The sequence below is a fragment of the Ursus americanus genome, chromosome 15 (assembly GCF_024610735.1).
Source record: "Ursus americanus isolate L20-20 chromosome 15, mUrsAme1.1.p, whole genome shotgun sequence".
Lineage (NCBI taxonomy): Eukaryota > Metazoa > Chordata > Mammalia > Carnivora > Ursidae > Ursus > Ursus americanus.
In genome coordinates, this window is record NC_142141.1 from 64,887,248 (window position 1) to 64,904,539 (window position 17,292).

The 17,292-nt window shown below is 41.8% G+C and overlaps 1 protein-coding gene across 9 annotated transcripts in view; it reads right to left on the reverse strand.

Moving 5' to 3' along the window:
• Positions 1–17,292, reverse strand: part of PLEKHG4B (pleckstrin homology and RhoGEF domain containing G4B) — an 84,073-nt gene that overhangs the window by 46,412 nt on the left and 20,369 nt on the right. For all 9 annotated transcript variants that reach the window (XM_045808042.2, XM_045808046.2, XM_045808045.2 and 6 more), the window contains exon 3: positions 16,186–16,383. In XM_045808042.2, coding sequence (XP_045663998.2) covers positions 16,186–16,383 — 198 coding nt within the window. The remainder of the gene's footprint in view (positions 1–16,185; positions 16,384–17,292) is intronic.

A 17,292-nucleotide genomic window follows, 5' to 3' on the forward strand; every position in this document is an offset into this window, starting at 1 on the left:
ATGACCAATCTGCCATCAAAAGACGCGTTGTCAGCAGCGATGAGTCCCTGGGACAGTTTTGCCAGGACCCAGCGGCATGAGGCTTCACGCTGAGGAATCTTATCCTGAAGTAACATATTTACTGTGGAATACTGTTGTTTTCATTCACACTTATGTGATCATGAAGCCAACCCCTTTTTCGATATTTGTTTCTTTTCTGTGAAGTTTCTGTAGGTATTTTTGTTCCTTTTATGAACTGCCGCCTTGTCTTTGCCTTCTTTTTTTTTTTAAAGATTTTATTTATTTATTCGACAGAGATAGAGACAGCCAGCGAGAGAGGGGACACAAGCAGGGGGAGTGGGAGAGGAAGAAGCAGGCTCATAGCAGAGGAGCCTGATGTGGGGCTCGATCCCAGAACGCCGGGATCACGCCCTGAGCCGAAGGCAGACGATTAACCGCTGTGCCACCCAGGCGCCCCTTGTCTTTGCCTTCTTAGTGCTGTGAGGTTTTTAAAAAATTTAACGAGACAATAATTTTTGTCCTCACCATTTGCAAACGTCTGTCTGTGTTACGTATCGACTAGCTGCTCACACTTGTCCCAGTTCACTTGCGTTATAGTCATGTTCCTTTCCTCTCTATAGAAGCTTAAATTTTATACAAGTTGAATTTCTTGAATTTTTGGGGTATCTTTTCTCTCCTTAAAACTTAAAATCTTACTGAAGGTTGCCTTTTGCATTTATTTCAGTTTTCCTCAGAGTTGAGGTCTAGAAAATGCTTCATATTTTCATGCATCTGGAGTTGGAAATGGTACCTTAAATACACTGGTATGTTCTTACGAGCCAAGGCCTCCTCAACTGGGTTCCTGCCCTGCACTCACCCTGGGCCGCAGGAAGGGGGCGCCGTCCAGCCTTCCAGGAGCCGGCAGCCTGGGGTGAGGGGAGGGTCTGGCACCGATGAAGCTGATATTTACTGGGCACCTGTGGCCACGCTTCATTAAAAGTTAAGATTTTCAAATTGAAAAAATAAAACCTGTGCATTGCAAAACCTGGAGGATTCAGAAAAAAAGAAAATAATAATCCCAACACCAAGTCCCAGAGGTCAGCATTGTTGACATTTATGTGTGTTTCATTATTTTTCCCGTGTATTTCTAAGGGTTGAGACCCCATCACAAAAATACAATAGTGCATGGTAACATCATTCATTCCCGTGCTATGAGAAACTCTTCACGCAGACCATTGTTAGATATGTCCCCCCCCCAATTTTGCTCTAATTAAAATATCAAGCCCATCATTGGGCCTGGAGCCCACCTGGATGTCAGATGCTTCTAACAGAATCGGAGGCCACAGAAGTTGAAGGGTGTGGCCATGTGGGGCCCCTGGGAAGCCCCCTGGGGGTGCACAGGTGTGGCCGGTGTCGCTGGTGCGTGGTCAGCGCCCGCCCCACGGTGGACATGAAGATCCAGGTATCGTCCAGCCCTGTGGTCAGCAGCGGTGAGACTCCCAACGGCCACCAGGGAGAGAAGGTCAACCTAAACTGTGGCCCAAAGGTGTGCAGAGGGGTCAGCAGTGTGAGCCCCAGGAACAAGCTTCATGGCAGAAAGTTCTGGGACCCAAGGGTCCAAGGCTGATTGTCACTAGGAGGAGTCCCCTTTCCTGTAGGGTCTGAGCAGACTCAGGGTGGAGAGTGTGGGAGGACTGTGTAGCTCTCACACCCCAGCTCTGGCACTCCCCATCCTGGCCTGAAAACCGCTCTACCGTCCAGATCCCAAAGGGCACAGTTGGGAGAAGCCTCTGAGGCTGGGCTGGAGACAGCTGGCGCCTCTCCTCTGCTCTTTCCTGCCACTGCAGGCAAGCTGCAGCCACCTCAGAGTGGAGCAGCAGCCCTGGCAGCAGTGGTTCCGTCCGTCAGGTGGCAGGGCAGGGGGTAAAATGTGCCAGATGTTTGCAGCTGGCACCTCTGTCCCCGCAGTGGGATGCAGACACGGTGCAATGGCCTCGAGCAGCTGACTGGTACAATGTGACGATCTTTAACCAACACTGACCGAGTGCCAACAACATGCCCAGCACTTTGCATGCATCTGGGCGTTGAACCCCTACCCCACAAGATGATCTCCTGGGGGGACTCACGGGCCGCAGGTAACAAGGTGCCTGGTGACTCTCGGTTAAGTGATGGGGAGGATGAATTCTCCCCCTGCAAATGTGAAGGAGACAAGCCCCGTGGTCGGAGCAGAGGCTCAGCAACACCTTCGAGAACAGGGTGCTCTCTATTTCAGAGCCGTTATGTCCATGTGTTCATCCTGATGCTGGTCATCACATGGGCACAGGGACAGCTGCCCCAGCCTAATGATCACATCTTTACACAATGTGATGCCCCAGCTTTTTCTTTTTCAACATTTCCTTGGCGATTCGGGGTCTTTTCTGATTCCACATGAATTTAAGGATTATTTTTTCCAGCACTTTGAAAAATGGCATTGGTATTTTGATCGGGATGGTGTTGGAAGTATAGATTGCTCTGGGTAGCGTGGACATTTTAACTATGTTTATTCTTCCGATCCATGAGCATGGAATGTTTTTCCATTTTTCTGTGTCTTCTTCAATGTCAACTAATCTTTGTCAAAGCAGGAAAAAACATCCAGTGGAAAAAAGACAGTCTCTTCAATAAATGGTGCTGGGAAAATTGGACAGCTACATGCAAAAGAATGAAACTTGACCACTGTCTCACACCATATGCAAAGATAAACTCTAAATGGATGAAAGACCTCGATGTGAGACAGGAATCCATCAAAATCCTAGAGAACATAGGCAGCAACCTCTACGACATCGGCCACAGCAACTTCTTTCATGACACGTCTCCAAAGGCAAGGGAAACAAAAGCAAAAATGAATTTTTGGGACTTCTTCAATATAAAAAGCTTCTGCACAGCAAAGGAAACAGTCAACAAAACAAAGAGGCAGCCCACGAAATGGGAGAAGATATTTGCAAAGGACACTACAGATAAAGGGCTGGTATCCAAGATCTACAAAGAACTTCTCAAACTCAACACCCAAAAAACAAATAATTAAATCAAAAAATGGGCAGAAGATATGAACAGACACTTTTCCAATGAAGACATACAAATGGCTAACAGACACATGAAAAAATGTTCAACATCATTAGTCATCAGGGAAATTCAAATCAAAACCACATTGAGATACCACCTTACACCAGTTAGAATGGCAAAAATTGACAAGGCAGGAAACAACAAATGTTGGAGAGGATGTGGAGAAAGGGGATCCCTCCTACACTGTTGGTGGGAATGCAAGTTGGTACAGCCACTCTGGAAAACAGTGTGGAGGTTCCTCAAAAAGTTGAAAATAGAGCTACCTTATGATCCAGCAATTGCACTACTGGGTATTTACCCCAAAGATACAGATGTAGTGAAAAGAAGGGGCACATGCACCCCAATGTTCATAGCAGCATTGTGCACAATAATCAAACTGTGGAAGGAGCCGAGATGCCCTTCAACAGATGACTGGATTAAGAAGATGTGGTCCATATATACAATGGAATATTACTCAGCCATCAGAAAGGATGATTACCCAACATTTGCAGCTACATGGACGGAACTGGAGGGGATTATGCTAAGTAAAGTAAGTCAAGCAGAGAAAGACAATTATCATATGGTTTCACTTATTTGTGGAACACAAAGAATAGCAGGGAGATCATTAGGAAAAGGAAGGGAAAAATAAAGGGGGGGGGAAACAGAGGGGGAGACGAACCACAAGAGACTATGGACTCTGGGAAACAAACTGAGGGTTTTGGAGGGGAGGGGTTGGGGGACTGGGATAGGTCGGTGATGGGTATTAAGGAGGGCACATATTGCATGGAGCACTGGGTGTTATATGCAAATAATGAATCATGGGACACTACATCAAAAACTAAGGATGTAGTGTATGGTGACTAACATCACATAATAAAATAAATACATAAATAATTTAAAAATTACATAAACATAAAGTGCATGTTGAAAAGCTGGTATGAGACAAATTTATACCACTTTTTGGCCTAATATTATGTCATAATAATTTCCTCCTGTATTTTTAAAAAATTTCTTTTAAAATAATTTCAATTTGTGTATAACAATCCATCATACTTATACATTATTAATTTAACCATTCTCCTAATATTTACTTCCATTTTTTACTATTGTAAGTATTATTGTAATACATACTATTGGAATAAATCTGGTCCTGTATTTTATTTTAGTTAATTAATTAATTAATTAATTTTATAAGTAGGCTCCACACCCAACATGGGGCTTGAACTCATGACCTGAGTTCAGGAGCCCCATGCTCTACTGACTGAGCCAGTTGGGTGTCCCTGGTCCTGTATTTTAGGTCATGTGCTGCAGGTTAAGATGTCTGACTCAAACTGTGCTGACAACATAAAGAGTCTCCATTCATATTAAACCACTGCTTTCCGGAGAGGAAATTTCCAATTTCCACAAATACGGGAAGAGTATCAGCCTGTTTACCTTACTGAATTCTCCCTGCTCTGAATGTTAATCTTCACACTCTTCTGCTCATTAGTAAACAAAAGCTTGTGTCTTTACTTTGTGCCTCTCTGACCCCGAAAGCCCAGCCTTCCCGGGTCTTCCATGGACAGCAGCGTCTCTTCTGTACATTATCTCTTCAAGGCTCTGCCAACTTTTATATTGGACTTAGTATTTCACTTATTTCTACGAGTTCTCTGCAAACATGACATAAGAAACAGCTTTTATTTGGGTTTTAATTTTGCTTCTGATGCTTCTGAAGCACAGATTTCCTAGATGTTTCTGCCACCCATCTATCAATTTCCTTTTTGCGAGAGCTCTCATTTTTTTTTTTTATTAATAATGATTTTTTATTATATTATGTTAGTCACCATACAGTACATCCCCGGTTTTCGATGTAAGGCTCGATGATTCATTAGTTGTGTATAACACCCAGTGCACCATGCAATACGTGCCCTCCTTACTACCCATCACCAGCCTATCCCAGTCCCCCACCCCCCTCCCATCTGTAGCCCTCAGTTTGTTTCTCATAGTCCATAGTCTCTCATGCTTCATTCCCCCTTCTGATTACCCCCCCTTTCTTTATCCCTTTCTTCCCCTACTGATCATTCTAGTTCTTATGTTCCATAGATGAGAGAAATCATATGATAGTTGTCTTTCTCTGCTTGACTTATTTCACTAAGCATTATCTCCTCCAGTGCCGTCCATGTTGTAGCAAATGTTGAGAACTCATTCTTTCTGATTGCTGAGTAATATTCCATTGTATATATGGACCACAACTTCTTAATCCAGTCATCTGTTGCAGGGCATCTCGGCTCCTTCCACGATTTAGTTATTGTGGACATTGCTGCTATGAACATTGGGGTGCATATGGCCCTTCTCTTCACTACGTCTGTATCTTTGGGGTAAACACCCAGTAGTGCAATGGCTGGATCATAGTGTAGCTCAATTTTTAACTTTTTAAGGGACCTCCACACGGTTTTCCAGAGTGGCTGTACCAACTTGCATTCCCACCAACAATGTAGGAGGGATCCCCTTTCTCCACATCCTCTCCAACAATTGTTGTCTCTTGCCTTGTCTATTTTTGCCATTCTAACTGGCATAAGGTGGTATCTCAGTGTGGTTTTGATTTGAATTTCCTTGATGGCTCATGATTTTGAACATTTTTTCATGTGTCTGTTAGCCATTTGTATGTCTTCATTGGAAAAGTGTCTGTTCATATCTTCTGCCCATTTTTTGATTTGTTTATTTGTTTCTCGTGTATTGAGTTTGAGAAGTTCTTTGTAGATCTTGGATACCAGTCCTTTATCTGTAGTGTCATTTGCAAATATATTCTCCCATTCCGTGGGCTGCCTCTTAGTTTTTCTGACTGTTTCCTTGGATGTGCAGAAACTTTTAATCTTGATGAAGTCCCATAAATTCATTTTATCTTTTGTTTCTCTTGCCTTTGGGGATGTGTCATGAAAAAGGTTGCTTTGGCTGATGTCGTAGAGGTTGCTGCCTATGTTCTCTAGAATTTTGATGGATTCCTGTCTCATATCGAGGTCTTTCATCCATTTGGAGTTTATTTTTGTGTATGGTGTGAGATAGTGGTCAAGTTTCATTCTTTTGCATGTAGCTGTCCAATTTTCCCAGCACCATTTATTGAAGAGACTTGCGACAGCTCTTATTGCTTGAGCCTGAGAAGTCCGTCCCCTCTCCTCTCTCTGTGTTCAACCCTAACTCACAGACAAAAGTCTCTGCTGGCATTTTCCCGAGGGGCCTGCAGAGTGCTGGGTGGCTGTGCACCGCATTACTGAGACCCACCCCCGCCGTCCCCTCTGTTTCCCATGCTGACTACACTGTTCTAAGGTCCTTCCTTAGATTCTGGGTGATCAGGGCTGGTCTGTTAAAGCAGGCCGTCACTATGAAAGAATGGTCGTACACACTCAAAACATTTTATTTTTGTTTTTTAAATATAAAAATGCTCATTCCTTCACCATCACGCTGGTGTGGAAGGGACCCTCTGGAGGGTTGTTGGTGCTTTCCCTTGGCCCCAGCTGAGCTGTTGTGGCCCCTTTATGGTTGATCCCATGATACTAGATGGTGGTTCTCTACACTAAGCTCCCTGATTGGGTTTCTGTGTGGGTCAGTCTCTTCACGGGACTCGAATGGGCTCAGAGGCCCATCTTTGCTGACTTGGGGAGGTCTACGGTCTCCCTTGGGTTGGCCACAGCCACACCACTGTGTCTCCCAGTACCTCTGCAGGGAACGAGAATGTAAAGTCAGTAGGGGAGGAATACGGATGTAGGATTCTTCTGGATTTCCCCCAATACCCCAGCCTCTCAGTTGTCTTGCTCATACCTAATGCAACAGCACTTTTTCCTAACTGATGTTAGTGAGTCTTTGCTGAGCATTCAACTTTGTTTTCTGGATTCAATTAGCTATTCTTTTCCTAGCTTAAGGTGGAAATTTAGATAATTAATACTAGACTTTCCTCCCCAAAACTATATATTATACGTTAAGCATTGCTTTAGCTGTATGTAAAATTTTTTACATGTTTTTTACAAAACATGTTGTGTTTTCATTATGGCTCAGTTCCAGTCATTTTCCTTGTGGTTTCTTGAACCCATGGTTCTTCAGAAATGTGTTACCGAATTTCGAAATATTTTAGGAGTTCCCAGTTGCTATTCTTATTTAATTCTGATTATAATGCTGTGGTTAGAAAAAAATACTCTATTTCTGTTCTTTAAAATTTTTTAATTTTATTTTTTAACGACCTACGGCATGTTGTCCATCTTGAAAAGTGTTTCACGCGTGCTTGGAAAGAATGTATATTCTGCATTTGCTGGATGTAATGTTCTATAGATGTCAAATAGGTCAGTTAGGTGTCGTTCAGATCTTTTACATCCTTAGTGGTTCTTTTTTCTTACTAATTGGTCTCAATTGCTGACAGCAGAGCTTGAAAATCTCCATTTAGTGTTGTCATTTGTTTGGTTCAATGTACCAGGACGCGCTGTTATTACGTACCCTGTTGACGAATGGAGCCTTTATCACTATGAACTGTCCTGTCCCCAGGTGCCTGTAGTGACACTTACAGTCGGAGATCTGACTTGTCTGACAATAAGATAACCACCTTTCTTGTATGTAATGGACTGTCTTTTTGCATTCGTTTCCTTTCACCCTCTGTGTGTCTTTATATTTAAAGGGCATTCCTTATAACAAGCAGTTAGGGAATCTTGCCTTTTTCCCAGTCTGAGTCTGACAATATCCGCCTTTTAGTTGGAATTTTTAGTTCATTTAACTACATTTACTATAATTACAAATATGGTTGGATTAAATCTGTCATCTTTGCATGTAATCTCTATTTGCCTGTCTGTTCCTTTGTTTTTCCTTTTATTCCATCTTCTACGTTTTGGATTCCACTTATTTCCTCTACTGACTCTTTAGTTATACCTGTTTGGATTGCTTTCAGTAGTTGATGTCAAGATTACAACATGCATCTCTAACTCATCATGGTCTACTAGTCAAGTTACACTTTGATACTTAAAAACAATGGAAGGGCCTATAGTAGTATAATTCAATTAACTCCCTTCCACATTTTGTGCTTCTGTTGTCATATTTTTTAAATTTTTATTTTAATTCCAGTTAGTTAACATACGGTGTAATATTAGTTTCAGGTGTACAATTTAGTACATACAACGCCCAGTGGTCATGACAAGTGCCCTCCTTAATCCCCATCACCAATTTCACCCATCCTCCCACCCATCTCCCTTCTGGTAGCCATCAGTTAAGAATATTGTCCATAGTTAGGAATCTGTTTCTTGGTTGGTCTCTCTCTTTTTTTTCCTTTGCTCATTTGTTCTGTTTCTTAAATTCCACATGAGTGAGATCACATGGTGTTTGTCTTTGACTTATTCCGCTGAGCACTGTACTCGCTAGCTCCATTGATGTTGTTGCAAGTGGCAAGATTTCATCCTGTTTTGTTTGGGGAACAGTCCGGTGTGTGCGTGTCTATCCTACATCTTCTTCGCCATTCTTCTATCAGTGGACACTTGGGCTGCTTCCATAGTTTGGCAATTGTAAATAATGCTGCAATAAACATAGGGTGCGTGTATGTCTCTGAATTAATGTTTTCATATGCTTGAGATAAACACCGAGCAGTGCAATTACTGGATCATAAAGTAGTTCCATTTTTAACTTTTTTTTTTTTAAGATTTTATTTATTTATTCGACAGAGAGGGAGACAGCCAGCGAGAGAGGGAACACAAGCAGGGGGAGTGGGAGAGGAAGAAGCAGGCTCCTAGCGGAGGAGCCTGATGCGGGACTCGATCCCAGGACTCCGGGATCACGCCCTGAGCCGAAGGCAGACACTTAATGACTGAGCTAACCAGGCGCCCCCATTTTTAACTTTTTGAGGAACCTCCATGTTGTTTTCTGCAGTGGTGGCAGCAGTCTGCACTCCCACCAACAGTGTAAGAGGGCTCCCCTTTCTCTGCATCCTTGCCAGCACGTGTACTTGTGTTGTTGATTTTAGCCATTCTGACAGGTGTGAGGTGGGATCTCATTGTAGTTGTGATGTGTATTTCCCTGATGATGAGTGATGTTGAGCATCTTCTCATGTGTCTGTTGGCCATCTGGACGTCTCTGGAAAAATGTCTGTTTATGAATTCTGCCCATTTTAATCAGATTATTTGTTTTTGGGGGGTATTGCATTGTATAACTTCTATATATATTCTGGATATTAAGCTCTTATTGGATATATAATTTCTAAATACCTTCTCCCATTCAGTAGGCTTTTAGTTTTATTGATTGTTTCCTTTGCTGTGCAGATGCTTCTTATTTTGATGAAATCCCAATAGTTTATTTTTGCTTTTATTTCCTTTGCCTTAGGAGACATATCTGGAAAAATGTTGCTATAGCCTATGTTAGAGAGACTAATGTTTGCCCGCTTCTAGGATTTTTATGGTTTCAGGTCTCACATTTAGGGTTTGGGCCAGACAGTTTCACAGGCAAATTCTATCAAACATTTAAAGAAGAGTTATTACCTATTCTCCTCAAATTAGTCTCAAAAATAGAATAGGAAGGAAAATTCCCAAGTTCATTCTATGAGGCCAACATTACCATGATTCTAAAACCAGATACAGGCACAACAACAAAAAAAGAGAATTACAGGCCAACATCTGTGATGAACATGGATGCAAAAATCCTCAACAAAATACTAGCAAACCGAATCCAACAACACATTAAAAAAAAATCTTTCACCATGATCTAGTGGGATCTACTCCTGGGCTGCAAGGGTGGTTCGATATTTGCAAATCAATCAACATGATACATCGCATCAGTAAGACAAAGGATAAGAACCATGTGATCACTTCAGTAGATGCAGAGAAAGCATCTGACAAAGTACAGCATCCGTTCATGATAAAAACCCTCAACAAAGTAGGTTTAGAGGGAACGTACCTCAACATAATAAAGGCCATATATGAAAAACCCACAGCTATCATCAATGGTGACAAATTGGGAGCTCTCCCCCTAAGGTCAGGAACAAGACAGGGATGTCCAGTCTCACCACTGTTATTCAACAGAGTACTGGAAGTCCTAGCCACAGCAGTCAGATCACAAAAAGTAATAAATGGCATCCAAATCCATGAGGTATGAGTAAAACTTCCATTATATGCAGATGATATGACACTATATATAGAAAACCCTAAAGACTCCACCAAAAAATTAGAACTGATAAATGAACCCAGTAAGGTTGCAGGATATGAAATCAATGTTCAGAAATCTGTTGCATTTATACGCACTAACAATGAAGCAGCAGAAATTTAGAACAATTCCATTTACAATTGCACCAAAAATAATAAAATATCTAGGGATGAACTTAACCAAAGAGGTGAAAGAACTATACCCTGAAAACTATAAAACACTGATGAAAGAAACGGAAGAGGACACAAAGAAATGGAAAGACATTCCATGTTCATGGTTTGGAAGAACAGATATTGTCAAATGTCCATACTACCCAAAGCAATCTACACATTCAATGGCATCCCTACCAAAAATGTCAGCAGCATTTTTCACAGAGTTGGAACAAACAGCCCTACAGTTTGTATGGAACCACAAAAGACCCTGAATCGCCAAAGCAACCTCGAAAAAGAAAAACAAAACTGCAGGTAATAGAATTCCAGACTTCAAGTTCTATTACACAGCTGTAATAATCAGAACAGTACGGTACTGGCACAAAAACAGACACATGGATCAATGGAACAAAATAGAAAACTGGACCACTGTCTTTTACCATACACCAAAATAAACTCAAAATGGATTAAGAGACCAGCCCTGAGGTTTCTTCTGTTCGATTTCTTCTCATCTGAGCACTGGTGGTCCTTCCCTGTCAGGTGGCTCTTCCATCTGCCCTCCCTGTGATCCCAGTAACTGGCCCCAGGTGTTCTTGCTCACTTAGGAGGTCGCCGTCTCTCCATAATTCAGTTCTCTTAGATCTTTGTGTATCCACAGCTGCTGGATGGCTTTAAAGGAAGGTAGAATTGTTTTCATTTCTGTAGGGCTTTCTGGTGATTTTAGCAGGAGTAAAAGTCTCATGCACTTCTACACCTACCCAGAAATAGGGCTCGCCTGTCATGAGCCAATCCCCTTTGTTATTCTCTGACCCCTCCTCGATTTAGGAGTACATGTACAATTTTCCAAATGTAAGGGTGTTCTTGTTATTATTGACTTGTAGTTTTAGTGCACTGCGGTCTTTGGATATCAATTTTTGTATTTATTGCCACCTTATGACTAACGGTCAGCTCTGGTCAATTTCAGTGGATACACAAGTACACCAAACAAGAATGTATGTTCTCTAATATTCTCTAGTTGCATACACTCTTGAAGTAAATGTATATCCTCTAATTGCAAAAGTTGACCAGAATTTTATCAAATTTTGAAAACCATTCCGTGTGCTTGGGAAGGAGGTGCATTCTAAGATTACTGCGCATGCCCACGGGTGGACGAGAGAAATCAGGTCTTCAGACATATACCCTAAGTAATATGTGGTCTGCTTATCTGTTTGCTTTGGAGAGAGGTGAGATCTCCCATGATGACATGTTTACCCCTTGTAATTCCCTCAGCGTGTGCTCCAAACCTTTCAGGCTATGTCGTTAGGTGTTTACAGATGGTTATGCACTCCTGGTTGTCACCAGCATTATTATTCGATGACCCACTTCAGCCTTGAGGATGCATTTTGCCTTTTACTATAGTTTGCTACGAATACAGTTACACCAGTTATCTTTGGTTAGAATTTTGCTGGGTTACCATTTAACAACTTTGCTTTCATCCTGTTACTACATATGTCGTGCCTTTAACTCCCCATGCGTTTGTTTTGTTTGTTCCCTCCTCTTCTGACTTCCATTTGATTTCATTTTCTTTATTGTAATGCCCTGCCCCTGCTTCCCCCCTTCATGCAAACATCCTAGTTCTATATCTTTCTGATTACTCTTAGCTTCCCCAGACATTTTTGGAGCCAAACTGTGATGAAAGAAAGTCACAAATAAGCTGATGAGTGACTCTAAGCATTTCTTGTATCTACAAAGGGAGGGAAGAATGGTGGTTGTTGGAATCTTAGGTTAACATGACAACTTATCTTAAAATTAATATGATTAGTCATGCTCTTCGAACCACATACTTTGACAATAAGAGATGACAATAGCAGGTAAAGAAATAAAAACTGCCTTGATTTATATTAACTAAAATATGTTTATATTCATAGCTGTTGAGATAAGTCCATTTTCTCCTATGTCATACAGATGATCAAATTTTATTTTCTTTATTAAAAAGTAAAAAGCAATATTAATATGCAATTAGTAAGGATATCCCTACATTTTATTTTGTTCTTATTATGTACTTGTAAATATGGATTGATATTAAAGAGTAGTATTATTCATATGGCTTTCTCAGAAAATAAGCAATTTTATAAGTGGGAAGGGGATGATATGATTAAAATGAAAGGAAAAAGAAACTTAACAGAAGAAAGAAGGCAACACATTAGGCCAAAATAGCTTTTCAAAACACACCTTTGAAAGGTGTTCCCTGTGCTGCAGTTTACCTCTGTTTCCTATCCACACCCTTTAAATGTGCAAAAGGCACATAATCACAAAGGAAAATACCCTCTGTGTAGACTGCTTCATACAAAGAATCAAATCTAGGACATCCTTGCTCATTTCTCTACCGTGGTCCTTCTAGCTAGAAGACCTTCAAAGACGGCGCCTGGGGGGCTCAGTCAATTAAGCATCTGCCTTCGGCTCAGGTCATGATCCCAGGGTCCTGGGATCGAGCCCTGCATTGGGCTCCCTGCTCAGCGGGGAGTCTGCTTCTCCCTCTCCCACTGTAGCTCCCCCTGCTTGTGCTCTCTCTCCCTTTCTGTGTCAAATAAATAAATAAAATCTTAAAAAAAAAAAAGACATTCAAAGAATTTAATAAATCAAAGTAGTCCAGTGGTAGTTTTTTTTAAAGCCCTACTACAGTATCAATGGAGTAATAAAAGGCACCGATTAATAAAGATCTTACCTTTGTTTTGAAATTAAATACTACTTATTTTATTTAGGGAAGCTCTTTTATCTGAATCGGACAAAGACCATACGAAATCTATGAAAGGCTTAACATTGTTTCTACTCTTACCATTGCTGCATATGAGGTAAAAGAAATTATTTTTTTCCCCTGAAAGCCAAGGAGAACTCTACATACATACAAAGCAAATATTTTTCGAATAAGATTAATTAATAAACTGCACCCCTTTTAAAGTTGCGCGTATTATAATGCGGCAGATACTACTGTTTTAGATTGCAGCTGTGATTCCAGAGCTCTGCAAGAGATGAACGTCGTCAAAACTCCAGCACTAAGCAGGGGGCCTTCCTAAGGCTCAGTATCAGAGAGGAACCCATGCTGCTGGTACCCACTGAGGCCCCTCCTGAGTCTTCTCAACTGTAGACAATGGGGCACATGCGTCTTGCAAGTGTCATTCACAATCACATGATCAAAAACCTAGCCAAACTCTGTCTCCACTTTTTGAGCTAAATTCTCCATCTCTTATAGACCCTCATCCTTGAGGGTCCTTGAGGTCCACAAAGTAGCCTGTAACGATCTTGGCATTTTTCCAAGATTGCTTCCTACGGCTCATATTAGATGGCTTTATAAATATGAATAGGGCTTCAGTTTGTGGGTTCGAGCCACTTGAATACCCTGAGGCTCTAAGTCCACGACATAGATCTTTCCTTCATTAAGGACTGTTTGAACAGCATCCACATTGGTACCACGCAGGTGACCTCCGTACTCAACAATTCGAGCATCCTGTGACTATACGCGAGGATTTCAAATGTTTCCTTTGACACATAGTGATACTCATGTCCACTGCATTTCATAACTCTTTCTGGAACAAGTAGTATGTGGCACAGCACTTTGGAAACGGTTAGGATTAAGTTCTACAAATTGTCTTCTCAGTTGATTTACTCCAACGCCAGAAGGTCTCACGAGCGGTGCCACTGGTACCTGACCACTCCTCGTGTGGGATGCCCAGCATGCTGACGCAGCTGCTGGCACTGCACACCCTGGCACACGGCTCAAGATTTTACTTTGTAAGATCAAGCCACGAATCTTTCCAGCAGCTCACTGCAACATACCTACAACTTGGCTGTCATTAGTTTTAAGACTGCCTTGAAAATAACCTACAAAAAAGATATCCCAAGACCTTTTTCCTCCAAATTGATCTATGGCTTTAAAGCAATCTTAATCAAAACTCCTAGGATGCTTTGTATAAGTTAACTGATCCTCAATTTTATATAGATATGCAAAGAAATTGGAATAACTACACAATTTTGAAAAAGAAGAACAAAACTGGAGGCCTCACACCAGCTGATTTCAGGACTCACCATAAAGGCTCAGTAATCAAAACCATGGTACTGGAGGAAAGAGAGACCCATAGATCAACGGAACAGAGCAGAGTCGAGGAACAGATTCACACTTGTACTGACAATTCCTTTTCAACAAAGTTGCCTGGGTGAGTCTCAATGGAGAAAAGATGGTCTTTTCAACAAATGGTGCTGGGGCAGGTGGATAGACATACGCAAAGACAAACAAATCTGATGGTTACCTCACACCATATACAAAAATTAATTCGAAATGGATCTTAGGTCTAAAAGTAAAGTCCTTAGGACACGGAAAACAAAATAAAAAAATAGAGAACTTCATCAAAATTAAGCACTTTGACTCTTCCTAAAACAATATTAAGGAAATGAAAAGGTAAGCCACAGATTGGGAGAAAATATTTGCAAACCATATATATGATAAAGAACTTTTATCCAAAATATATACTGAAGTCTTAGAACTCAATAAGAAGGCATCGCAGATCTGTCGGTGAGTGCCCTCCTTAAATTTTACGCCATGTGCCTTACCTGCCTTACTCCAGTCCTGGCTGGCTTTACAGACAAAAATTTGCTTTTGTAGGCTTATATATTTGGAATTATCTGATCAGATATTTTTTAAAAAATCGAGTTATTTTAATGAAAAAAAAAAAGGAAAATGATAATCCAATTTTTAAGAATGGATAAAAGATTAGAACTGATACATCACAAGGAGGGTATCTGAAAGGCAAATAAGTCCAGGAAAAGACACTTCACACCTGTAGTTATTACGGAGCTGCACACTAATACCCAACATTACAGGTGACATTACATGTGACAGCACTGCACATGGAACAGAATGGCTAGAATGAAGAAGGCGGCTAATAGCAGGTGTTGGTGAGGAAGCCAAGCAACCAGGGGTCTCCAAAGGGGCTGATGGGAGTGCATGATGGTGCAGCCACTTGGAAAAGAGTTTGGAAGTGGCCCAGCGATCACACTTCTAGCTATTCTAGCTTTTTACCCAAGAAAACGAGCCCATACAGACTCTTGCATGCAAATGCTTATAGCAATTTTATACATAACATTCTAAAACTAGAAGCAACCCAAATGTCTATCAATCCATGAAAAATGAACACATTGTGGTATATTCCATACAATGCAATCCCACTCAGGAAAAAAAAAATTGCCAGAAACAAACTGAACACCTAAGAAATTTATTATGCTGGTTTTAAAGACTCTGGTGAAAGTTCACTGGGAGAACCAGAATGGATACCTGTGGACAGAGTGGGCTGGACTCCTGGGAGGCCTGAGAAGCCTGTTTCTGGAACACAGAGCCTTATTTCACTCATCATTTGGGACTAGGGAAAAAAGGAGCCAGAAGCCAGAGGACAAGAGCTGAGCCAGTCCCCTGATGGACCCCAAAACTGGAGTGGAGCAGAAAGATCTCTCCACTTCTGTGATTGAACTCTAAGAAAAACGGCTGAGGTTAATCACACAGCTTCCTTTCAGAAAGAAAACAACAAACCCTCACTTGAATTATTTCTGCTTTAATTACTGGTTTAATTTCATGTTCTCCTTTGCCTCCATCACTGTGTATTTCCCTGGACCTAGAATTCCATGTGCTCAGCTTAAATATCTTCCAGGTACCAAGTAACACTGCCTGTCTTCCCTACAGTCAAGGGCAGGAAGGGGTTACCTGCCTGGGAGGGTCTCACAGGCTTCCTTCTGCAGGGAACTTCATCACACAGGCTCTGTCCCGAGAGGAGGGTCCCACACAGGTTTTGGCCCCTGCGGGGCACATACTCACACAGGCTTCCTGCTGCAGGTGCTGTAGGGCCCTCTTGGCTGGAATGAGGAAGTCAGTGAGGCAGCGCAGCCCATCCCCACCATGGAGTCTCTCTGCCACGCTGAACAGCTGCCAGAGCACCGTGGCTGCCGTGGCCTCAAAAGGTGGGTAGAGGGCAGACAGTGTGTTCTGGATATACGCGTCAAGGGATTCCAGATCCTGAAATGCAAGAGAGGATCAGGTAATTTAAGACATCAGTTAAGACAGGTGCAGAGGACACTTTCTGCAGGCTGGCTATGTAAGAGTCCACTTTTCGGGCTCTGTCTTACATCTGGGTACTTGAGTTGTCTTTGTGGAATAGGAAGGTACCGGCAAATCCTCAGCATAGTGGGGGATTCCTCTTGGCGCCATCTCCTGGTCCTTCACACGTCACACAACAGAAGCATACTGAGGAAGTGCCCATGGCTGCATTAGGTAGATCTGACCCCTATGCCTATAAGGGGAACCCTAAATAACACTTTGTAAGTGAGGTTGTTGCTGCTGTCACATGAGGCACAACCAAGTTCCACCCCATCCAATTCTGAAATGTGCACCTGAAATGCTTTATTTGGGGATTATCTGTGGAGCATGTGGAATTTCTCAGGGGGCCTTCCCCTTCCCTGGTCCCGCCTCCCTGGCACTCCTGGGTCTGCAGGGAACGGGGGAGGCCCCTGTGTCAAGGACAGAGCTGGTCCGCACGTAACTTAATACTCAGAAAACTTCACCCACAGCAAATACATTTTAATTGTATCGATAATTTTTTAAATATTTAAACAAAAACCATTAGGGCATCCTTTATCAAAACCACAGAATTGTACCCATTTGGTCATTCTGAAAACAGTATCCTTGATACCTGATTTACTCTTCATGTTTTCATGGAACAAAATTTTACGTAAAGACAGAATGCTTTTAGTTTAAAAGATGCTTAATGTTATTTTTAGATGTAACATTTCCTGAGGAAATACCACTGGGTTCATTTGTTTGCGGAAAAAAAATGCAAGGAAGGCTACAATAACAGTTAAAAGTCAAAGAGGTTAAAATTGTGAAATCGATTCTTAAAGGGACATCTGAGATTCCTTTGAACAGTTC